The sequence below is a fragment of the Nanorana parkeri genome, unplaced genomic scaffold (assembly GCF_000935625.1).
Source record: "Nanorana parkeri isolate BGI_ZX_2015 unplaced genomic scaffold, ASM93562v1 scaffold8, whole genome shotgun sequence".
NCBI classification, from domain to species: Eukaryota; Metazoa; Chordata; class Amphibia; order Anura; family Dicroglossidae; genus Nanorana; species Nanorana parkeri.
The window spans coordinates 1,511,256-1,536,726 of record NW_017306276.1 but is presented as its reverse complement, the minus strand read 5'-3'; the positions used below and the strand labels follow the sequence as shown (position 1 = coordinate 1,536,726).

At 40.3% G+C, this 25,471-nt stretch overlaps 1 protein-coding gene across 4 annotated transcripts in view; it reads left to right on the top strand.

Annotated features, from left to right (window-relative positions):
* Positions 1-25,471, top strand: part of NBEA (neurobeachin) — a 553,993-nt gene that overhangs the window by 361,941 nt on the left and 166,581 nt on the right. For all 4 annotated transcript variants that reach the window (XM_018554206.1, XM_018554199.1, XM_018554191.1 and 1 more), the window contains one exon: positions 20,905-21,029. In XM_018554206.1, coding sequence (XP_018409708.1) covers positions 20,905-21,029 — 125 coding nt within the window. The remainder of the gene's footprint in view (positions 1-20,904; positions 21,030-25,471) is intronic.

The following is a 25,471-nucleotide window of genomic DNA, read 5'->3' as shown; positions in this document are numbered from 1 at the left end:
ACATATATATGTGTGTGTGTGTATATCGATCAACCATAATATTATGGCCACCCACCTAATATTGAATAGGTCCCCTTTTGTTGCCAAAACAGCCCTGATCCGTCGAGGCAAGGGCTCCACTAGACCTCTGAAGCTATGCTGTTCACCAAGCTATCAGTAGCAGTTCCTGTAAGTTGAGGTGGGGCTTCCATGGATTGGTCTTGTTTTTCAAGCACATCCCACAGATGCTTGATTGGATTGAGATCTGGAGAATTTGGATGCAAGTCAACACCTCAAACTCCTTGTGTTCCTCAAACCATTCTTGAACTATTTTGTAGTGTGGCAGGACGCATTATCCTGCTAAAAGGAACCACTGCAATCAAGGAATAGTGTTTTTCCATGAAGGGGGTGTAATTGGTCAGCAACAATGTTTAGGTAGGTGGTATGTGTCAAAGTAACATTCACATGAATGGCAGGACCCAAGGTTTCCCAACAGAACATTGCCCAAAGCAACACACTGCCTCTGCCGGCATGCCTTCTTCCCATAGTTCCTCTTCCTCAGGCAAGCAACACACTCGCATTCGGCCATCCACATGATATAAAAGAAAATGTGATTAATCAGACCAGGCCGCCTTCTTCCATTGCTCCATGTTCCAGTTCTAATGCTTACGTGCCCATTGTATCCACTTTTGGTGGTGGACATGGGTCAGCATGGGCACCCTGACCAGTCTTCGGCCTCACAACTCTATATGCAACAAACCAATTACCTGTAAAATGTGTACTAATGATGAAAGATAATGTTGTGTAATGGTGTCTTCCTCCCTGTTTACTCCTGCTCTATGTCTAAGCTCTCTTTAAACAAATTGCATTGAGGGGAGGAGCTCTAGTGTACCATGCAAAGCAGCTGAGAGCAAATAAAGTTTTACTGTGGGATAGTTGAGCATGTCATCTCTCTTTTTTTTTTTTTGCATATGTACTATTTAAAGTAGCTAGAGTAAAGGGATAACCTAGAGAGGATCCATATATTTATGTGTCAAGTTCTGTAGGTGGAACTGATTTTTAGCCCATGAAATCACTAAAGACTAATGACTTGTACTTTAAGATATCATTGCAATGTCTCTAGTTCCTCACATTTTGGTAGACTGCAGCTTCTAAGATTGTAATCCTTAGATGGCTGCTTCAATTGTGTGTGCTGAACATCAAAACAAATTGTATAAGTGGTCAGTGGTATATTGTAATTGTAGCCCATGTCCTTTAGCTCAGTTCTATTATGACCTTTATATGAATAAAAGAGGGGGGGGGGTTAATTCTGGGAAGACCTATTGTTCTTTTATTGCAGAACTGTAGGGAATCCTGTAGGTTAGTAGGTGCCTAAGGATTATAATAACCTCAGAATGTGAAGAGACCTATGGCCTATGTACTCCAAAGAACTTGTTTGAATGTCTCTTTGCTGGTGGCTGCTGGCAAACTGGTACATGTGACGTGTTAGGTTGACAAGACTGTGGAGGTCATAAACCAGTGTAAGCTCCGACAAGGATCTTAGGTGAGGACTGTAGAATGGTGGGGGAGTTTGGGGAAAGTAAGTGTACGTGGGTAAGGGAAGTGAGCTTTAAAGAAACCTTGTCACTTTTCTTTGATGAGAATGACAGTCTCTTTAGTAAAGATCTGTTGCCTTCTTCTGGATCAACTAAAAATGTAGCTTTCTGAGGTTTAACACATCTCATGTCATAAATATTCTTAACCTAACTATGCAACATAATACAGATTGACTAATCACAAAATGTCATGCAGTAGGTTTATTAAATAATATTTATTTTATTTTTATTCCAAACAAACAATTATACATTTGCCTTACATCCATTAAAAAATCCTATGTATATCATACACAAGCTATATCCAGCTTCGTTTCCCCCTCTCTTCACAATCTTTTATTATGTATCTGTTCTAATCATATTCTTTTACACTTACATTGATATTGGCACCCTTCCATTACATCGATAAGTGTACGTAAACATTTGAATGTGAGAGATATTGTATGCCATACATATCTCGGAGAGAGAAGCAGAGAGCTCCTCTAAGTCCCACTGCTCTAAATACAGAGTGACTGATCACAATATACATACAGTATGTTTATATATAATTTTGTCACTATGTGCTCCAGCTGTCTGTTAAACATTAAAATATTAGCAGTACAATAATACTACTGCTATCCCCTAAAACCGCCAAGCATTGTGCCGTCTGTTAATTGCTATTATTTCTAGAAGTACACCCCTAAACCTTGTGTGTCACTAGAGATTCATAACAATGCCGGGCTATGCCACCTAAAGCATGCAAGAGCTTGCATTATCTGTAATGTGACTCTTACTTTGAACCATTTCTAAATCTCATAAATAAATATAAATAAAGAACACTGTATGAAATATGTGGAGTCTTTCTTTTGATAAAGTTGATGATAAATGCTTCTGTGTTTGTTATATCAGAAAATCAATATTTGCAAAATTGAAACAGTATAGGCTTATATTGATCCATGTGGCTAAATCAGTACGAAAGACTCTGTAACAGCTTTCTCATGTTGCCTGCGCCCGCTAATGCCGGACTATCAATTTTAGCTTTCCACTGATAAATCAGCCTGAAAATTGCATGTCAGATTTTCTTTTCTCAACTAACCTAGTGATTTTCTCTGCCCTTTAACCTCTGCTGACCTGCAGAATTGGTTTGTAACACTGAGCCGTGTGTTATTCAAAAAGAATCCCGAGTAAAAACATTGTCGTATTATGTCTATTATATAGCATTATATCCACTACATACTTAAATCCTAACTATATGCATTCATCATATGTCTTTCCTCCCTGATTTTGTATGTACAGTGTGTCATTCTGACGGTAAATATATATATATAGTTATTTTTTTCCAAGTATATTAAATTAGCAATAATTTAATGGTTACATCTTCATCCACATAAAAGGGAAAGTGCGTTGATTTATTAAAGTAGGCTTGCGTAAAAGCACGAGGGTAAAGGAACCATGGAGTTTTTGCCCTCAGCAACCACTTAAATAAAATCTACAGTAGGAAAATGTCAGCCAAGATCTGGTTGGCTGCTACAGGAAACACTTTAAGGTTACTTTACTATTTATGCATTAAGCTCATTGAGCCTTATTGATTGTCCTCTGAATTTAGTAATAGGTTTTTAGTTGAATTGTTTTTAAAATGTCTGAACTCCTTTCTGGCCTGTTGAGCTGATTTCAGTCCAGTTTACAGTGTGTTAGCTAAGCTTAGTCACTGACAGCTGACGGAGCTCCACACCTTCATGCTTCCATGGCAGACTGAGTTGGTTTGACTGGGTATTGATTGTGAAGTTTGCTGTTATATAATTACGTTTTGCTTGAGGAAATGTGCAGCTTATTGATCTGTATGGCAGTATGTGAAAATCGGTTTCCCTTGGCTAGCAGTGAGTGTCATCTTTCAGCCATGATAAATGGTAACACTCAGGCTTGGCATAATTACTTTCTGGTGAAATAATCTTCCTGCACCTCTTCCATGTTGTCACCACTGTCAACAGAAAAAAAAATTGTACCCTCATCTCTATCTCCCAGGTTTAATCAGTTATTTGACAGTGGTCAGCCTTATTGTCTTCAGTGATAACATAGTGATAACATAGTGCCACGTGGTAAACTCACAAGAGGCTCTACCAGCTTCACATCCCTTCAGTATTGTTGTTCTGTTTTCTGTTTCAGGGCATAGTCTGTCAAGGTCATCGCTATCAAAGGACTCCAGTCTAAAGAAAGAAAGAAGAATATTTATTTAATGGCACAGCTTTTTAGACGTAAAATATGCAAGTTACCTGTTCTCCTAAATAGGAGGCCTTGGATATGTTGCTGTGTGTGCGCCTGTCCCATGGTAAATTTACTGCATATTAGACTTTAGGCTCAGTTCACAAAGCTTTACACAAGGATGAGACTCTTTTATTAGCCATGTGACTGTAATTTTCAACTCTCATTGGACTAAGTTGAAAATAAGTATCCTTATCCTGGTGTTTTGTAAAATGAAACGAAAGTCGTTCAAAGTAATCCGAGGATACGTTTGCTTACTGTGGATATAGATTATATGGAGAGAGGGAACAGTCACAGATCGGTCCTAAAGTTTTCATTCTTTCACTCTTATGGCTGCTAGAGCCATTGGGACCCTACCACTTATCACTAGATCAACCAGTATACCCCCTCTGAGCTCCTCTTACCTTGATATGGATCCCTGTAATTCCACACAATCTACTCAAGTAGTATACTAGCCCTAGAATTTTTATATTTAGTGGTTGCTCATAGAGCAAATGGTGTTACCACAAACTCTAAAGTCCTGGATAGTCCAAGATATAGATACGATTTGTCGGTCAAACACTCCACGCATACTGTTATTTTGCATGAGAGGACAAATCATTAGCAAAATGTCTTTTGGGGACTGACCCAGATTTTGTACCACATTTCTTAATGTGTCTTGTGTATTGTAGTGTAATGTATGTATATTTATTGATTTTTAAAGGGCTTCTAAACCTAATACATATTAACACACACAAAAAGTTTCCCTTAAGGGCTTATTTGATATGGGCTTTTGAAGACTGCTTAAAGAAGAACTCCAGGAAATGTAAACATTAACCCTAGCTGGGGGGCTACCCCCTCTGCAAGGGTTAACTGCTCATTTTGGTCTAGGGACTAAAATAAAGCTGCATTAGACATTTGAACACCGAGCGACATTCCACTACCCGAGCGGGGGGAGAGGAAGGAGAGTGCTTACCATGGCAGGTGAGTATATCCATTCACCGATCTCCTCCCCGATCTATGGGACCGGAAGTGATGCTGATTGCATCGCTTCCGGTCCCTTAGCTGTCATTGCTTGGATGGGCAATAAGCTATTGTAGCACAATCCGTGCTCCAATACCTTATTTGGAGTGTAAGGGTGACACCAGGGGTCTTTTAGCCCCTAGAATCACCTTAAAGAGTACCTGTCACCTTCAATGTGCTATCACATGGGGGATTATAAGACCCCTTACGTGAAAGCAATTAAGTAAAGTTAAGAAAAAGTGTAAAATAAATGTAAAAGGGCGTGTGCCAGAGTGAGAGAAATAATTCTAGGGCCTATATTCACAGGTTTCTCCAAACTGATGACCTGTAGGGTCTTTTAAAGCGTTGCCTATGGACAATTTGGGGTACTGTATTTTGTCACTGTTTCACGTACACACGCAATTTTTAACCTGGGCATGTTGGGTATCTTTTATATTTTACAAAATAGGTATTATATTTGTGTTTTTAGGCACTCAAATCAACTTCAGTGCATTTTTTACAATATTTGGGGGTTTGATAAAGAGTTGCGCTAATATCATACAAGCTAAACATTTGCAACTGGCACCATTTTATTGTACAGGATCTTAGCTTTCAGAAAATATATAATGTTTAGGGGTTTTTAGTAATTTTCAGGCCTAAAATGTGGATTATAACGTGTGCAAAAAAGGCATTGGCAGCGAAAGGGTTAACCCTTGCAGTGCTGGGGTTACTCACTGCAGGGGTTAATTTTGACATTTCCCGGAATTCTTATAAACAGGTAAATCTGTTATGAAAGAACAATGGAGGCTTCCAATGCTGAACATCTTTTGAGAATGCTAGTTCCCTGGCTGTCATCAATTTTACCTGGGTATGTGACCTAGAACAAGTATAGCAAAAAGGAACTCTGACACTTTTCTGACATTCATTTACAGCATGCCTGTTCTGGGTCTCTGACTCCAAAGTACTGAAGTCAGGCACAGCCAGACAACTTTAATTTTCAAAAGATGGTTGTAGCGGAGGAGGCGGGGCAAAGGCGGAAGATGGAGGAGACTCCAGAAGCAATGTTGATTGGGTGCCGAGGCAGCGGAGGAGGCCTTTTTTCCAGTGCCAGGTAGGAGGGCGACTGTGATGGCAGGGCCCAGCATAGATTCTGCACAGCCCCCCTGAGATCCGGCAGACTGCAGAGTCTCAGGGGGACTTTGCAGGATCTGTGTGGGGCTTTACAGGATCCATAGGGGTCTCTGCAGCCTGCAAAGCCACCCTCAGATCCTGCACAGCCCCCTGTGATCCGGCAGACTGCAGGGCCTCAGGGGGTCTCTGCAGGATCTGTGGGGGGCTTTACAGGATCCATAGGAGTCTCTGCAGCCTGCAAAGCCCCCACAGATCCTGCACAGCCCCTCTGAGATCTGTCAGACTGCAGAGTCTCAGGGGGTCTCTACAGGATCTGTGGGGGGCTTTACAGGATCCATAGGAGTCTCTGCAGCCTGCAAAGCCCCCCACAGATCCTGCACAACCCCCCTGAGATTTAGCATGACTGATAAAATCACCCTGCTTGTAAATGGCCAGTTAAAGTACAATGCAGCTGACAACAGCCTCAGAACAGAGACAGTTTTTGTAAGGAAGACTGAAGACCTGTTTACTAAGCTGTAACTATCTGACACAATGTGATAATTCACTGCACATTGCAGCATGGAATTATAATTTTTTCCCTTGCAGTGTCCAAGCACAGAATTACATCAAAAAGCCTGTGAATAGGAGACAACCCATGCAGACTTTAAGATCTCAACTTATGGTCAGAAAATAAATTCCCTGTGCAGACAAGTCAGTTGGGCTTATTTGGACTGTAATACAATTCAGATGAGGAGGAAATAATAAAAAATATAAATGGTTTAAATGTCACATTACAGTGTTAGTACCACACAGGCAAGGGGACAAAAAAATTGTTTAGAGATAAATGAATGATGGTTGCCCTTTAAGACCACGGGCATGGCTCAAGGGCATACACTCTAGAGAAAATGACTATGAGAAGCAAGGGCTTATTTTGTATTAAAGACCAGCTCTGTTGAGAGATGGTGGTGTTATTGGCTGTCAGGTTATGAAGTACTCAAGGGGTTGCTAGGCATTGAAAAAAGGTGGTGGAATTCCTGTAATGTGTTTAATGGGAAGATGAAAATATTGGAGATAGCAGGACAATTGAATTGTTCACAGTATTGGATTCTATAATATAAGTGCAATGCGAGAGAATGCCTGAAAACCACAATGGGACCCCCAGCAAAACTTTTGTTTTGCCTGTAATCCCACTTTTAACTTATCTGATGTAAATAAAAAAAACAATATGTTAGTCACTGTCTAGTGCCAATACAGTAATACCTTGGTTAATGAGCACTTCTGTTCACGAACAATTCGGTTTGCGAACGGAAAGTTCGGCAAAATTTTACTTCCGTTCGCGAACTCCAAATCGTGTGACGAACACGACCGCGGCCATTTTCCCCGCTCTGATACGTGGCCGTGGCTTCCGCTAGGCGAGATTGCGGCCGCAGGCAGACCTGTCCGCACTTGCTGTGAAGCTTTTTTGTGTGCTTATTAGCACATACAGTACCGTACAGTATTATTCAATCCAGCATGGCTCCAAAGAAAGTGCAAAGGTTAGCGTTCACTCTCTTCATACTGTACTGTACTTTGTTTCATAGTTTTGTGGTTTAAAAAAATGTACATATTGTTCAGAACGGATTAACCTTATTTACATTGAACCTTATGGGGAAATTTGATTCGGTCCGCGACAGTCGTGAACCGAGGTACCACTGTACTTTATATTTCCTACTGGCTTGCAAAGTCATTGGCAGTTATTGATGATGCATACTACATTCTGCTCTTGGCTATTTCAAATTGCCATAGCCAATAGCAGGCTTGCTATTGCACACGCCCCACTGCCCATTTTTTTACATTCACCTGCCAGCTGAGGAATCTGGTTGTTGGCCCCAGCAAGATGTAAACAGAATTTCGTTGCTAAAATTGCGAAAAACAAAAAAAAATTTAGTGGGCAAAAAAGATTGAGGACAGATGTCGTCCTCTTCTTTTTTTTTTTTTTCAGGTTGCTTGAGAGTTCGGGTTGCTTGAATGCCGGATAATGGGGATTTTACTGTATTTTCTGCAATTGAATAGTGGATAAAGCACACCCCATGTGACATTGCTGGGACCTGGCAATTTCCGAGTGTGGCCATTAAGCTGCATTGCAGGTTCCACCATGCCTGCAGGGATTGGGATTGTTACATAGGGATGGGGCAGCTGTGGTAAATATAAGTACAGGCATCATCAGTTGCCTGGCACAGTGTGGTGTGGACATTTTTTTTTTCCTCTAACCTGTTTTCCTTAAAACGAAATAATAGGAAGCATCTATTATCTACTACTGCCGTAAACTTGCTTTCTTGTAGAATATGACTGTAGATGTGTATATCCCAGTCAGGGAAAAAATATTGTGGCTAATGGCTACCCACTGTGTAAAATGTATGGCAAGTATAGTTCCTTGGATTGGTTCAGTGCAATGATTCTTTTTCCAGGGTGATCGCCTTTTTTTGGCTGCTAAATCTTAATCTGTTAAAGAAAAGGCTGAATTTGACTAATTTCCCAATATATCATTGTAATCACATCATTCACTATACTCCCCAACTAATCACTAAGCAAAAGTGTATGGATGGCGTTTCCCGGGCATCCAGCATTGGGTTTACGTCAATGACTCTTCAGTAAAGGTTGTGGCATGTTGCTGAAAACCTTTATTTTGGCAGCTCTGTCCCTTGTGGAATAGGCTTTGTTTTCCCTTTATTACTGAATCTGGTTTGTATGCGAGTTTTCCTCCCTGCAGTTTCACCCCTAATAGCGCTCCGTTTTCTGGCAAGTCAGCTTATGCTTTGACCTGTGTACAGGCAGCGCCTTTCTTTAGCCCCAGCTGGCCGTTTGCTATTCACAGCTGAAAAGTGAAAAGAATGCCGAGCCTAACAAAATGCAGATGAAAGCCATTCTGATCATATATAGTCATTTCCCGTAATTTTATCAGCCTTTGGATTACTTAAATGATCTCTCCAAGCTATTGTTTGTTCATACTTAAACTATGTAACATTTTGGGTTGGGCTCTACTTCTTTTCAGGCTTGAAGAACTCCAGTCAAATATGTAAAATACTTTAGTTTACTTATCTGGTCCTTTTTATTTGATAATGCAAAACATATTTTATTCTACCAGAGTAGTGACTGGAAATCTGTTCTCGTGTTAAGTGGACAAATGTCCATTGAGAATTGAAATCAGGTTTACAGTAGGAGTGCCCACTCAATAAGCCTGAATGGGAAGGGAGAACTGTTTAGAAGCGCTAATAGAAGGGAGAGCTCCGTATGAGCATTTCCAATGTGATTGGGTTTATAGGTGGTTCAAATAGTGGACCTGAGTAGGAGCAGTGGCACGAATTCTGCCCAAATTAAGCAATTCAATGATCTCGCACTATAAGTATTTCCATGCACGTTGCAGCGGTTCCATACGCTGACAGAATTACTGGACATGAGTAGTTGCTATGTTTTCACTTGGCACTGTTTACACTGAGGCTTTGGGGTTGATTTGCTAAAGACAAATAGACTGTTCACTGTGCAAGGGAATGTTCTCTTTGCTAAGTAAATGAGATGAAGCTCTACCGACTTCCATCATCCAATCATGTACAAGCAAAATTTCTGTTTGTTTGTTTTTTTGCTTATGATTGGGTATTCTTTGCTAAGAAAAGTTTCCCTTTATTCACTAAGATAAGGGAAAATCCCCTTGCAAAGTGAAAAGCCTGTTCCAACCCCTTTTGTGCCTAAAGTAAACATGTTTTTGTCCAAAACAATGTCAATTTTAATTCAGCCCTTCCCAGTCCCTCAGTCTTCCTTTTATTCATTATGGTAGTACATTTCAGCCATCTGTAGCCCCTTTAAAAGATAAGACTTTTAAAGGGGCTACAGGATTTCTGTCAACCATCCTTAAATTTTTGTAAAGAGTCATACTATAGTTCACTATGACACTCAAAGGAGGTAAGAAACAGAATGATGGAAAAGAGAAGTCATAACAGGGGGAAGAACATAAAAAGAGCCTGGGTCTCATCAAGCGCCATATCTAACCTGGGCATTGAAGAATTTAAGGGTAGGGTCACACACATCCCTAGTGCCATCCTCCTCCCTCACCCCCATGTGCCATTGTAGATAACAGAAGCTATTTGGACCAATCCCCGGATGGTAAATTCATAATCAGGACTCCCATACATGTAAGAATGTATCATGTTTATCCTCTAGAAGACTTGCAAGCTGGTTTAGGTATGCAGTGTGAACACATCTTAACCTTGTTTACTAAGCTAAGTGAACAGTCTCTATTCTTTAATGTGTATCAATAAAAGTTTCTTCTCTAAGGCTTTTTTTGCCTTTATATTCACTTGGTAATCCTATCGGTAACACACTTCCTGTCCTAGGGTGACTAGCGTCACTCACTACTGCATTTACAGAGGAGCAGCATTGTCACCCTAGGCTGCGTTCATGACTTGAGTACACAGAAGATCGCTTGGAAGACTGATAACATTGTTTGAGATTTCAGTTTATTGCACACCAAGTTACAGGCACAATGGAACTCTAGCCACAAGAATTTGTCTGTACTTTAAGAAAATGTACTTGTCCTGAAAAAAGGAAAGCTAACACAGCCACCATCTATGAACTGCAATATATAAAATGTTTGTTACTTGGTTTCAATATAATTTTTAGTAATGTTTGAAGGTAATCTGAAGTCAAGAAGTGAGAATAAACACAATAGACAAAAGAGAAACAATGCACAGCAGTGTAAATGCTAATAATGTATCAGAACAGGAAATGAAAGTAACAGATTTGTATTTTGAATGCACATTTTCTGTCAATGCATTTTCCATTTTTCTATTTATTGGCTGTAGTGTTCATAGTTCCAAAGGTTAGTAAACTACAACCAGCTTGATTTAAAACAGTGGTTCCTGCTTTGATTATAGGCATTTATAACAATTATCAAAAGATTAGACTGTTCCTGGAGAATACTGATGGAACTTTTTAAAAGGATTATAATAAAGGTTTATTGGATTTTACACAAAAGGCATACATAGTTTTTCTGCTTGAAAACTGGCAGTTATTCACATTTTTGTTTCAAAGTACACAAAGTCCCATGGTCCTCTATGGGCTGTTGAGGAATTCAGCAGATTTTGTGTTTAACATCATATATGTTTTTAAACCATATTCACAATCATATTACTAATGGAAACAGTACATCGAGAAATTTAAATACAAATGTATAGATGTAATATGTCCATGTAAACAAAAAAGAGCATTTGGGGAAGAGATAGCTAAATCACCCTAAAGAGATAGGAAAGGAGAAGTATGCTGAGTAATTTCAGTGTCCTGCTCCTGATGTGCTCTGAAATCTATTAGGGTCATTTATATATTTCTCTACATGGGCTGGAAGTTTGCTTCATGTGCCATAAGTAAGTATACCAAAATCTGGTACAAATCCATTGAAAAACAACTGCTAGCCATTTAAGCTCTAGGGCCATTTTGAGCGTGTTAGTTTGATAATGTTTGAAGTAGGGATGTTCAGATACCAAGTACTGTACTCGGTACACGTACAGATACTTTTCCAGCTCCAAGACTAGACTAGAGAAAAATTCAAAAGTTAGGAGGCAGCTGTTGTTTTTAAGGAGCATACAGAGCTCCTGGGATTTGTACATCCCTGTTTTTAATGTATGCTTTTTTGTTTTTATAAATATATATTAGTGACGCACCAATACCAATTTTTCAAGTACTGATACATTTTTGTTTAGTGTCATGTGACAGTTTTTGTAAAACAATGCAGACTAATTATTTCAGGATAGTGGTGAAGCGCCAGAGCCAGGTCCCAGCTGCAACCGCTGCAACCCTGGCAGTTCTCATGAAAATGCCAAGTATCGGCACTGGTATCTAAACATCCCTAGCTTAAAGCAGAGCTCCAGGGAAAATCAGTATTAACCCTTGCAGTGCACGGCTATGGGTTAAATGCTTGTTTTGGTCTAGAGAGGAAAATAAAGCTATACTCGATCCTCAGAGCGGCTGGCTGTGACAACACCCCCTCTAGCTTCTCTCCTTCACTGCAGCAACAATATGTCCCTCATGGTCCTCAAGTCCTATACATTGTGTATAGAACGTGATGATTTATGGGTCTAAGAACACGCCGGCTCAGAGGATCAGGCGAGTATAATACAGGGCTTTGTTTTGGTGGTATTTGAAAGTCAGAAAAGTAAGAAATAGAAATAATACTTTTTCCCACTGACCAGTGTTAATTTCATAACAACCATTTTTCTATGGATTTAGTGGGCGAACAGGTGCAACGTATTTATTTATTTTTTGTAGGACATGTGAGGTTCATCCTAAGTCATTGACTTGTTAAAAACAGAAACTTTTATTTGTAGCTTTTTTTCCTTTCTTTTTTTTTATATGTGTTACTGCTCTTTTCTTTTGGGAGAGATTTCTCCACAGTTCTGTGTTAATGTCAGGGCAGCACAAGTACAAAAGGTGAGGGGAAATCTCCTCAAATGGGTTTTTGAAACCAAGTTTTTGCCCATCCCCACCCTATCCAAATCTAAAAAAACTTGACTGGATGGGCTGAAAATGCACAGAAGGAATGCCTATGACAATGTTGCTTTAAAGTGCCTATACACATCGGAGAATAGTCACCTAATCTCCCAGTTTCCAACCAGATATGGGGACATTTTTTATGTCTGTAAGCCCCACCGCAGTAAAGGCAAACATCAATGGCCAAGCTTTCTCAGGCGGAGAGTTGATTGGATAAATTGGATTTTTCCGAAAAGATTTCCCCAGGATGAGAGACCAGTGCTACCTTTTTCATGTACCTAAGCAATAGCATTGACATTAATCTGATGCAGAAAAGGATGTTTGTTTCATGATTGTTAAAAAGATTGAACAATTTGATTTGTGTATGATCCTTTGGGCCAAGGGGCCCAGCAGTAGGCCTCATTGGCTGTCAGCGGACCAGGCAAAATGTTGATTTACTCTATAATTGCCTTTTTATCTGATACAAGTATGATGTATATGGGCAAAATCATGACTCTAGAGAGAAGAATGAGCTTTGGTGAAACACTCACCAGTCTATTGCATTTATTGTTATCAGTCAAAGATGATTTCTCGTTGGTTGACATGAAATATAGCACTTTATAGGCTCATTGCTTTTTGCACTTCCATAGTAAATAAGCTAAACTGTGCATAGCTGTGTTTTTGTATTTACTTGTTTATTTATCTGTCTGTTTTTATCTTTCTACCTACAATGACAGATTTTCTGCTTTTACCTATAGATGTATCCAATCCGCTCTTCTACCAATTATTACATAATAAGGGCACCAGTTCCCTCAAGGTTCCAGTTTTCCTACAGCCACTCCTCCAAAATAACTGTGATAGAAAGAAAGAAGGATATCTAAGGGGCAAAGTAAAATCCCTGCTGTGTTTGAGTATACTTTGCTTCTGTAGGAAAATAGTCCTATGCATAGTCTGAAAAGGCGCTTTGTTGAAGGTCGAGACCCTGGAATTAGGACCTCTGAATTGTGAGCCCTGACCCCTTGTGTCTCGTCATGTTCCTGTGTCGATGGTTATAATACTTAAAAATGTCTTTCTTCACAGCGGAAATATGAAGTTGATTAAGCTGCTAGTAAGTGGGTATGAGAGCAGTTAAGAGCAGGCTATAAATCTTGCTACACAGTCCTCTGTCTTCCTATGGTTCAGCTAATGATATCTGTGTACATGAATATTGGTATTGCCATGACACTGTAATATGTGTCTTATGACTAGTTATTCTGTGTGTACGTGTATGGATTTGTGGTGCAGAGTTGTAGCCTTTAGAGGTTCTCTACGGTCAAACATTAAAACTTGCCTTTTTAAGTTCACGAGGTCACAGCCTACCTACGTAGCTCTCTAATTGTGTGTCTCTGGATTTGATCTGTGCACAAGACCTCTTCTCAATCCTCTGTGTTTGCTGGCCGTGGAGTTCCTAGTTTCTGATGAAAATACAGTGGCTTAATAAATATTAAAGTGACACTAAACTCAGGAGTTAAATCTTAAAAATACATTCAAGTACATTAACTATTAACGCAATGTATCTTATTTGTGTATCACTCGGCTGTAGTCCTCAAATTGTTTCTGAATTCATGCTGACACTGTCCTTCCTTCTGGAGGGTGGCTACTTTTGTTCCCCATGGTCCCTGTGTGTGTTGTAAAGTAGCCACTGCTCCAAGCTCGCTCCTGTGATGGGTTACAATCTCAGTACAAATTAGTAAACTAAACGTGAGATTGTAACCCATCACAGGAGCGAGCTTGGAGCGGTGGCTACTTTACAACACACACACAGGGACCATGGGGAACAAAAGTAGCCACCCCCCAGAAGGGAGGGCAGTGTCGCCACCAATTCAGAGATGATTTGAGGATCTACAGCCGAGTGATACACAAATAAGATACATTTTTGTTTATAGTTAAGGTACTTGAATGCATTTTTCAGATTTAACCTCTGAGTTCAGGGTCACTTTAATATGCTTTCCCAGCTATATGCACTTATGATCCACACCCACTGTAGCCTCCTAGAAGTGTTTTATGGGGAAATTTTGTAGTTGGGCAAAGATACTCTCATCTAAAAAAAAAAGGCTGGTTATCCCCAACTAGCTCTTAGGATGAGTTAGCACATCCGCCAGGCCAAAGTTTGCGGCATGGAGCTGGATGTGTGGCTATAGATTTAATGCACTTATGGCTGTAGTATTTATGTACAAGTGTAGGCAAAAGCTAAATAGTCAAGACTGCGGATGGTCAGGAAAGAAACAACATCTCACTGATGAGAATATCTGTGCTGTCTCTACCATTCCGCAATCCCCTTTTGTATCATTCACAGCACCATGCAATAAAGTACAGTCCAATTGGGTTACAGTATTGTCTTTATGCCCTATAAGCCTGAATGCTGATATGCAAATGAAAACAGGAATCTAGCACGAAGACAGACTGAGTTATTTATACACTGAGTGGCCAGATTATTATGACCACCTGACGTTTGTAAGCAAATTGGCTATAATTTTGCGCTGAAGTTGCTAGAGGGCCAGACCATTATAAATAGGGAAGCAGGTTGTTTACCACGACAGTAGAAGTGATTTTTTTGTGTTCCTGTGCGAATTGGAGAAGTTTTATCTTGTTAACTGCAGACAGTCAAAGGTTCGAACAGGCCTTCGGCTTCCATATCCCATATGATGCAGTGTATGGCGAACAGTGCATTCAGAGATCATTTGAAAGCATCCCTGATTAAGATCTGCTGTAATTTGATGCACTGTTGCCCTTCTGTTGTCTTGTACCAGTCTTGCCACTCTCCGTTCTGCCCTTAAATTAACTAGTCGCTGACGGCCACAATTCGCACGTTCAGACCCAGATTTTCGGCTGACAGTTTAGTCTTTAAACACTTTAACAACAGCTGCTCTTGAACATTTAACGAATTCTGCTGTTTAGCTGATACTCACTCCATGGCTCAGAGCGCCAACAATCATCCCGCGTTCAAAGGCTGTAAATCGCCTACAAACGTCAGGTGGTCATAATAAACTGGCCACTCAGTTTATACATATATACACACACACACACACACAATATTGCTAAAAGTATTGGGACACCCCTCCAAATCATTGGATTCAGGCGTTCCTATCACCTCCATGGCCACAGGTGTATAAAATCAAACACCTAGACTGCTTCTACAAACATTTCTGAAAGAAAGGGTCGCTCTCAGGAGCTCAACAACAGTGCATAGGGAGCTTCATGGAATGGGTTTCCATGGCCAAGCAGCTGCATCCCAGCCTTACATCACCATATGCAATGCAAAGCGCCGGATGCAGTAGTGTAAAGCACGCCGCCACTGGACTCTAGAGAAGTGGAGACGTGTTCTCTAGAGTGACAAATCACGCTTCTCTGTCTGGCAATCTGATGGACGTGTCTAGGTTTGGCGGTTGCCAGGAGAACGGTACTTGCCTGACTGCATTGTGCCAAGTGTAAAGTTTGGTGGAGGGGGGATTATGGTGTGGGTTTGCTTTTCAAGGGTTTGGCTTGGCCCCTTAGTTCCAGTGAAGGGAACTCTTAAGGCATCAGCATACCAAGACATTTTAGACAACTTCATGCTCCCAACTTTGTGGGAACAGTTTGGGGATGGCCCCTTCCTGTTCCAACATGACTGCTCACCAGTGCACAAAGCAAGGTCCATAAAGACATGGATGAGCGATTTTGAGGTGGAGGAACTTGACTGGCCTGCACAGAGTCCTGACCTCAACCCGATAGAACACCTTTGGGATGAATTAGAGAGGAGACTGTGAGCCCGGCCTTCTCGTCCCACATCAGTACCTGACCTCACAAATGCACTTCTGGAAGAATGGTCAAACATTCCCATAGACACATTCCTAAACCTTGTGGACACCTTCCCAGAAGAGTTGAAGCTGTTATAGCTGCAAAGGGTGGGCCAACTCAATATTGAACTCTACGGACTAAGACTGGAATGCCATTAAAGTTCATGTGCGTGTAAAGGCAGGCGTCCCAATACTTTTGGCAATATAGTGTGTGTGTGTACTCCAGCTTTGGTGGAAAGACCCTTTTCACCCCCCCCCTCTCACCTTCACTGTGTTAATCTTTACTTTTTTCTGTAGTATATACAACTCATGGAGTCTTTGGCCCAATCCCATTATGGGTCCTCTTCTAGCGAGAGAGCAGCTTGCTCAGTGACATTCAGCATTAAACTGTGAGTGAAGGACATTGCGATGACACATCCCAGGGTGTGTGTTTATGACTCCCTGGGCTCACAGGAAGTAGGTTGACTGATACTGGCGGTCATTCAGTGCAGAAAAGGGCCAATGGTGTGACATTAACACAAGAAATAAGAAAAACAGGGGTCTCCAGAAGAAGGCACATACAGTATACCAAAAGAAATGGCCACATAGGTTCCCACCTTTTCCCATTTTTCTACTTTGTGTGCTGTCTATCTACATTGAACAGGTTCTCTGTGTATTTTGTCCCCTGTTACTAGGGAAGGCATTGTGGGGAAATCTACCTATTGGAGACATAGCAATGGAAGATTAACCATTCCCACTCTGTCCAAAACAGGAAAAAAGCTTTTGACCAGAGCTGTGCGTCAGACGTTAATGCCAAGAAATATTAATCAGTCAGTAAATTGTTCGCTGATGAACTCTTCATCAACATTTCTGCAGTCATGACAGTTTTTTTTAATATAATGCAGACATTTTCCGATAAATAGAAACGTCTTAAAAAAATGTCTGTCAAAAAGCCGACTGAAAAATGACTTGTGTCTAAATGGTATATTCCATTTCATGGGAACATATTTGTTCATATCAACACCTGTGATGATAGCCGCAAGTTGCTCTCTGTAGTAGTGTCAGGTTTAAACTGATCTTACGGGCTTTGGGGATTGCAATTAGATATATTTTCTTATTACACTTTCAGTGTCACGACTTTTATCTTTCAACTGCATGTAAAGCTTTTCCTTCCACTGGTTTCCATTTATTTTTGACCGATGAGAGAGATTAGTAAAATATAGCATGTTTTGGGTTGATTAGTGATACAAAGTGAAAAGATCAGTTACTGGTGAAATCCAGACATGCTGACAACAGAAACGTCGCTGTTTTGTTTGAACTAAAATCTTACATTTGGAACTCCTACACTGAACAGACTCTTCTCTTGCATCAAGTATGTATGTATATATATATATAGATATATCTATATATAGATATGTATATATTTCACTTTGCAAAAAAATATAGTGAAAGACAAGTGTGAAACACAAAACAATGTGAAGAAAGCAATGTCTGAAAATATCAGACTCTATGACAATTTTCTGTGTATGTGAGCCCCCATTGTAAATTAAATAAAGATATAAATATGTATTTGAATATATAAATAAAGTATATAGCAAATCAATCCCAATAAATTGTCTCTTCAACTGTCCTTTATTGAATAACAATCAAATCCCAACTTCAGTCAGTACAATTACTGAGAAGTTTCCACCACTTCTGTGCCAGTGTTGTTATCTTCCACCTTCCACCAGCCCAGTTAGGAGTGTGAACCCCACTCCTAACTGGGCTGCTCACCTGATTACTTTCTCTCAAAAGGTCTGATTGTGCATCTGTTTACTTGCTCTGTAGTTTGCTCAGTTCTGCCTTTTAATTGGCAATAGTGGTCCTCTTCTTGTATGCATGGCTCATGCAAAGGATAATGTAGTGCATAACAATAGATACTAATATGGAATATTTATTAAATTCTACTCGCATAAAACAAAAGAATTGCTTGTTCATAAAAACAGCAGGAAGACCGGTACTCAGAATACCTCGCAGGTTAAGATGACCTGATCCACATTCGCTCAGTTCACTATCCCACTCACCAACAGCACGAAATAAGTCCAACATATGGTTGTGGATAAAACAAGTACAGCAAGTACTAGCGTCTCTGATTCCCTGTTTTATAGCACATTAAGTATGGAACAACTTAATCTGGCAAAAAAAGTTGTAAAATGAGAGGATTCCATTGGACGTCTTCCTAAGATTAGCCTGTTACTTTCATTAAGCTGGACATAATAGGCATTCCTTTAATTGTCTCCAATATAGTTCTCCGACACAGAGTCAACATTACTAGCAGCCCAAAGAGATGATGCAAAATATCTATACAGCTGTCAAGCTGTATAGATATTTTGTTTTTGGTTGTGGAAACCTTGACATCATTTCCTGTGAAATAGAACTAGCAGCATTTCGTTTTTATTTTTCATACCGGTGAACAGAGCTAGGCGTGATTTTATTACTTCTCACAGCACAGCACGCTCTAGCCTAAACAAAAGCTGTTTAACCTACTAGTGCCTGTTTCCCATAATGCCTTGCTTTTTCCAGAAGCATGTAAAATCAAACTACAACAGTGTTAGTGGCTGGGTAATAATTCTCTGCAACAATTACCACCCGCTGGAATATTTTTGCACTTCTAATTCCATGTTATTAATAATGAATAAAATTGCAATTTTCCTAGCTCGCTGGGGGCAGTAGGGAATCATTCCAATGAATATTTCAGCATGTTATTTTAATCATGGTTCCACCATATTCATGTGTGTCATATTTTATGCTTATAAATTCCAGGCTGCCGAGGGACCCCATAGTCATTAAAAGGCAAACTGTTTATTGGAAGGTTGTTCTTTGATTTACAAGCCTTGTTATAACCACTGTAAAAGAAAGCAAGCTGTGTGTCATTAATACTTGTAATTTGATGCAGCATTAGTAAATGGGCTCCTCATGATTAATGTTTTTTAGCAGTATGAGAAGTGATTTAAAGCTAGCTACTTCAATATGTTTCATATGTAAATACAGGGCCTGAATTTGTATTTATTTTGCTTATTGGTTTGCAAATAAATAAAGAAGAACTTTGATTTACTAAGTACTGTTTGTATCTAAACTGCCTTCCCAACAAACAAGATGCTAGTGCGGCTGCATACTGTTTCAAGGGCAGTTATGCTCATTTGTCACCTCCATGAGACTAGCATGGAGCCTCAGAATCAGCAGTGGACTGTGCTGTTTTTATGTTTAAGAGTCCTTTATATCTATGCTGAAGTACTGCTGTTATAGGGTGAACATACTGTATGTCCTTTTGGTTTGTGGGGATTATGCTATATTTCTCTTGCTCGTCTACAGCAAGAAATTATGTAGAAGTAGAAGTAGAAGAACAGCGCTTGCATTATTTTAGAGGCATTGACTTTGGCTGCTTTTCGATTTGATAGAAATTGTACTCTTAGCCTTTCATTTCATAGTGTTTCCGCCACTTCTCCTGCAGTGCCAAAGTAACTAAGATTTGACTCCCCATAATCTTAGAATTGGTCAGACACACCTTCTTCTTCTCTGTCTTACAAGTCTGTGTGAGGACACTTTGGATGAGGGGTGTGACTAGTACTCAACATTTCTACAAATAAGCCTGTAAGGGGGAAATATGTCAGTGGTGGGCAGTTCAGAGGCGGTGTTCAAGCTGTTGGAGTTGTAGGAGCTTTTTTAGTGATGTAAATGATGTGTGGTAGGGATATTCAGATACCAAGTACATGTACAGATACTTTGCCAGCTCCAAGACTAGACCAAAGAAAAACTGAAAAGTTAGGAAGCAGCTGTCATTTGTAAGGAGCATTGGCTACGGGGCTCCTGAGATTTGTGCATCTCTCTTTTATTGTATCATTTGTTATATAGTGATGCACCGATACCATTTTTCCAGACTAAGTACAAGTATCAATACTTGTCAAAGTCCTCACAAATACCAATTACTGATACATTTTTGTTTGTCATGTGACAGTTTTTCTAAAACACTACAGACTAATTATTTCAGGACAGTGGTGGAGCGCCAGGGCCCAGTCGCAGCTGCAACCCCGGTCGTTCTCGTGAAAATGCCAAGTATCGGCACTGGTAGCTGTGCATCCCTAGTGGCATGTCCTTTCAAGTGTATAAAACACGGTTAGGCAAACGTTCCTCCAGTGGTAAAACTTCAAATGCCATCATGCATCTGCTTCCAGTAGTCATGCCTGTGGCTGTCGGAGTTTTACAATGCCTTTTGGAATTTCTAGTTGCACCACAGCTGGAGGGTTGGAGTTTGTCTACCCCTGTTATAGAGCTTACAGCCTGTCTTGCATCAGGTCTCCTTTAATGTACACTATAGAAGTAACTTCAAGAATGTGATTTATTTATTTTTTGGTGTTGTTTTTTTAAAAATGTTATATATATATGGGTTTATTAACAGTCGTGTATTAAGTTAACATAAAACATCTTTTCTACATTGGCAAATTAATATGTTCTGTTTTGCAGTGCCGTTTGCTATTGCTGCTACACTTTCCACTTGCTTTTCTCTGTGATCTTTAATCTGTGACCTAACATGTCCCTAAAAATCCGGTCACCCTTTCTGATTATTGTAGTGCAATCTGTTGGTTTATACTTTTCTATTAAGACTTGTGCAACCAATGCAATAAATGTTTGCCATAAAACAAAAATCGCCATCTAACTAAATCCCTCTTCCATTTTAGTCAACTCCATGATTTCTGGCGACTGGACTATTGGGAGGATGACCTAAGGCGGAGAAGACGTTTTGTGCGCAATGCATTCGGCTCAACTCACTCGGACGCCCGGTTAAAATCTGCCATTGAATACGGTCAGTACATTACTCTACTGCTCACAGTCACTAAAATAAATGTAATTTGTGTGGCCAGTGTTATTTTTTCCATACCACTTGGATTTGCTTTAGAAAGTTGGGAAACACACAATTTTCTTCTTTTCACGGCTGAAGAAAAAAAAATGTTAAAATGTTTTGTCCTGTTTCACGTTTCGTAAAGCAGATGTGCAGACGTGTTTGCCTTTTTGAAGTTTGGACACATGGAGATCGGCATATGAGAGTTTCAGTTGACCCGTCCCTGTTTAAATGTGCCTTTTACACTGATGCTATTTCTATTCCTCTTGGTGATTCTAATGAGTTGACTAATTTATGAGCTTGTCATGTGAAAAGGATTTGGTACAGTTTGATGTACTTTCAGCGTCTGCTGTTGAGATGTGATTAATAAAAGAGCTAGGGGCAGGGAGGGTTTCTTTTTCTTGCTAATTAATTCTCATTTATTTCTTTCTTCAATAGCAGTTTTTGCATGTTTAAAGTTCATTTTTCAACATTATCAGTTTTCATTCATACAGGGGCTTGCATTGCTGACCTTTTTTTTGGAAAATGCTAGTTGTCTTTCTCTGTGGCTTTAGCATTTCCAAAACGGAGCAAGCATGGAAATCAAGAAAACCAGAACTCCTAATCTGCATACTGGTTTAGATCAGTGCTTCAGTACTGAATGCCATGGATCAACATGACAGTCGGGGGAACTAGTATTTTCAAATGGACAGATGACCGCCAATCTTTAAAGGGAGTGTATGATGTTATTGGGTATTAGCAGAATGGATGCTGAGATCTGTGCCTCATTCTTTGATCTTGTTTCTGGGGATTACTTCAGAAAGATTCTTGCTTCTTTTAAACAGTCCTATCTGAAGCCCACAAGGGGCATATTTTCTGTATATAAAGCTAAACTCAGGCACATACACAGATAAAACACATCTAAAGAACCTGTTTTACTTGTCAGTGGATTTGTATTTGCGGTATTCTATTCTGACATACAGTATACACAGCCACGTTACACAGCCGACTGGTAGATGACACCACTTACAGTTTAGGAATACAATTGTGTTCTCTCCCAACTCTCAGCCTTCTGACTGGGTAGTGAAAGTGCAGCAGCAGACTGATGAGGTCATTACTCTGCTCTCAACATGTTGCTTGTCAGCACATTTCCATGTAGCTCCTACTCCTGCCTTTCCTTCCTCCAGTCTAAGTACTGCTGCAAAGGGCATCAAAGAGGCAGACACCAAGTCAAATTCAAGCACTTTCACTAGTTGTATAGAAAAAAAATAGGTAATGATTAATATATGCAGATCTAAATGTATCTGTGTCTTTTATATCATAATGGAGTTCAGCTTTAAACTAAACCTGTCACAAATCTGGGTAGTTAGATGTTTTGATGAAAAAAGGAACACATAGAGGTAATCTCACTGCAAACCATACATCAAAACCATCAGTAGTTGCAGAGGTAGCTGAAGGTGTGAATAGTTTTCAACTCTCAAGCTATGGATGTTGAGATTTGCTCCACCCTTTCATGTCTCCCAAGCCCCACCCATCATATTAATGGACCACCGGAAAGGTGGTTTGACCAAGGTCAACTTTTAAATGAAAAATTGAGATTCGTGTAATTTCAGCTGCCTGCTATCTATGTATCTTATATTCAACATCCCATTTTCACTGACTATAACCTCTGCTTAAAGTTCTTTAAAAGTTCTATACCTGCAAAGGAAATATGTCTCCTGCTGCTCACACCACTGAACACTTTTCCGATGCGGAGTAATCCCCGCTGAAGTTTCTTACAAGATTGACACTTCTGGAGTGTTGATCTTCTTGGTCCTCCACAGTGCTCGGTAGTTCTTCCTGCTATACTCCATGTTGCTACTGTAGCCAGTAATAGGTGGAGGTCAGCAGAAGAAGCCATTGAACACCGTGAGGGACCCAGGAAATAAACATTACAGAGACAGTCATTCTCTGATGAAATTTCAGCCTCGAATTATTAAAAAAGAACAACCACGGGCAGTAGAAGAGGCAAGTATTAATTTACTGTGCAAGCATCAGATTCACTCAAAGAAACTTTGTATTGCTGTACATGTATGACTTCAAATTTGAAACCACCAGTGCAAGAAAGGTCAATGCCACAGATGCCATCTTTCATGCAATGCCTGCAATGTGGCTTAAAACTCTACTCAGCATTATAAGAAGGACATTCAGCCAGCTATTAGACTGGGGATGAGGATTCTGGGAAATTCTACCTGAAAAATGAGTGCTGTTACCATGCATGGGCAGATCTCTTTGTGTGAATGGCAAATGTATTAAAGATTGACTCATGCTGTGTAATCACTTGCTGCCGGGGATCATTGTGAGTTTTTATCTCACATTCACCCATCAGACTGATGCAGCACATGTGTAGTGCAGTCGCCTTTACCTTTTGTTAAGCAGCTGATGAGAGTTTCCCCCATTTCCCCCCCATCTCTCAACACTTGCCAATTTTGGGCTGTCATCTGGAGACATAAGGGGGATGGGGTTCCTCATGAACACAAACCAGTGAACATCCTGTAGATGAGGTAAAGTGAGATCTTTCAAGTAGAATTAATAAATAAAGCATTGTGTTGTCATTTCTGTATATATGAACCTCCTGTGTTGGTGGAGAGGATCCATTTGTCATCTGCAAACTGCTTAGTTTATTTGAAGACCGACCATAGCCCATTGCTTGTTAATTTGTTTGTCAATCGCTAAACCTAGCCAAAACATTTTGTTCTTGGTTTGGATAGTGTGTAGAATGGTTAGAACCATGTCAGAATTTAATTGCTGTCCTTGTGAGATTGTCTTGGGCATTGACATCAGGGCAGGAAGTGGTGGAAATTCTCACAAGCGTAGACTTGGGGAGCAGTAAAAACCTTTTGGCTGGAGTCCTACTTTAAATGAAGCATGTTCTGGAAATGGTGTAGACCGCATAATACTAATAGTGCACGATGTGCTGGTCCTATAGATTTTTCTTAGCAATGAAGCCGGATAGAATAATGGCTCATCCCACCAAATGGCTTTCTCTGCTGTGAGAAAATGACAAATATACTTTAAAGTAATGTCTGCATTATTTTCTCCTAAACCTGCATAAGACATTATACTCCGCTTGTTTCTTTACTAACTTGTCAGATATCACTTAGTTTGCGAACAAACTGTTCTGAAATATTAATGCATGAAAGCGAAGTTGGCAATCTCCACTGTGGCACTGATTAAAGGCGTCAGCTTAAGTAAGTGTGATGGTGCATTTCAGGAGAGAGAAGCTAGCCACAGTCTAGCACAAACACACAGCAAGGATGACAAAATGAATCAGTTCTATTTGGTCTGGTGGTAGGAAGATACAGGGAGGACTGCAGCTGACAGGACAGCTACGTGCCTGCTCGCTGCTTTATGACCTTGAAAGCAAATTCTGTAGCCTTACCGCTTGTGTACACCTAAATGAGTATTGATGGTGCATTTCTCAAAGTGTGCTGATACAGTCTGCTGTACACAATGCATCAGCCTTGTGCCTAGCCAAGCATGGTGCCCTGTGATTTACCTGTGAGGTAGTACTGGACACTTTGGCTTTTTTTATCTACCTTAACTATTAAGTAAATATTTTTCTTTTGGTTTCTGAGGTAAATTTTGGAATTTAAAATAATATGTACAGAGTAATCGCTTGCAGAGTACTTGAACCACACACTATTATGTTTGGTGGAGGGAAATGGTGGTGGTACGATTTTTTAAATACTGTAGAATTGTTATCAGGGGCTTGTGACTTGAGGTATCCCTTCCTAAAAGGCAGGTACTTCCTAGTGCCCTCTACAGTATTATACTAAAACACTGGGCAGTGGTAATTAATGTGCCACCAATAAGGCACGTGTTGGCTTGAGGGGCTTATGACATTTAGCTGTGAACTGGATCTTGACCTATGGACCATATGTGGTTTAGCAGAAATTAAGTAACAATTATGGCTTGCTCTTACCCTGGCTGAAGCACATTATTAATGTTGATCACAGGTGTCATCTGTGGGCAGACTAGCAGCATTAGGGCCCATCCACACTAGCCCATCCACTACAGCGCTGCGTTTTAGTGGAGGGGCTAGTGCGTTGTGGCAGTGTGCACCTGCAGTGCATCCAGTGCACTGCGATAAAATTCAGCTTGTTTGCATTTTATCACAGTGTACCGTGCATCCCACCTGTGTTGTGGTGTGAAAGGTACAGATACATAGCCACACAATTGTGTTTTCCTTGCAGTGACCTGCGTTGATCTGGTGCAGTAAAACGCAAGTCACCACAATGTGTGAACAGGGCCCTTAGTGGGAATGTCGGATATCTCATGCTGCGTTGTCCTCATGGCATGTGGCATTATATCTGAAGACCTGAATAGCCATGCTGCAGTCACAAAGTGTTTTCTTTTTTTGGGGGGGGGGGGGGGGGGGGGTTTAG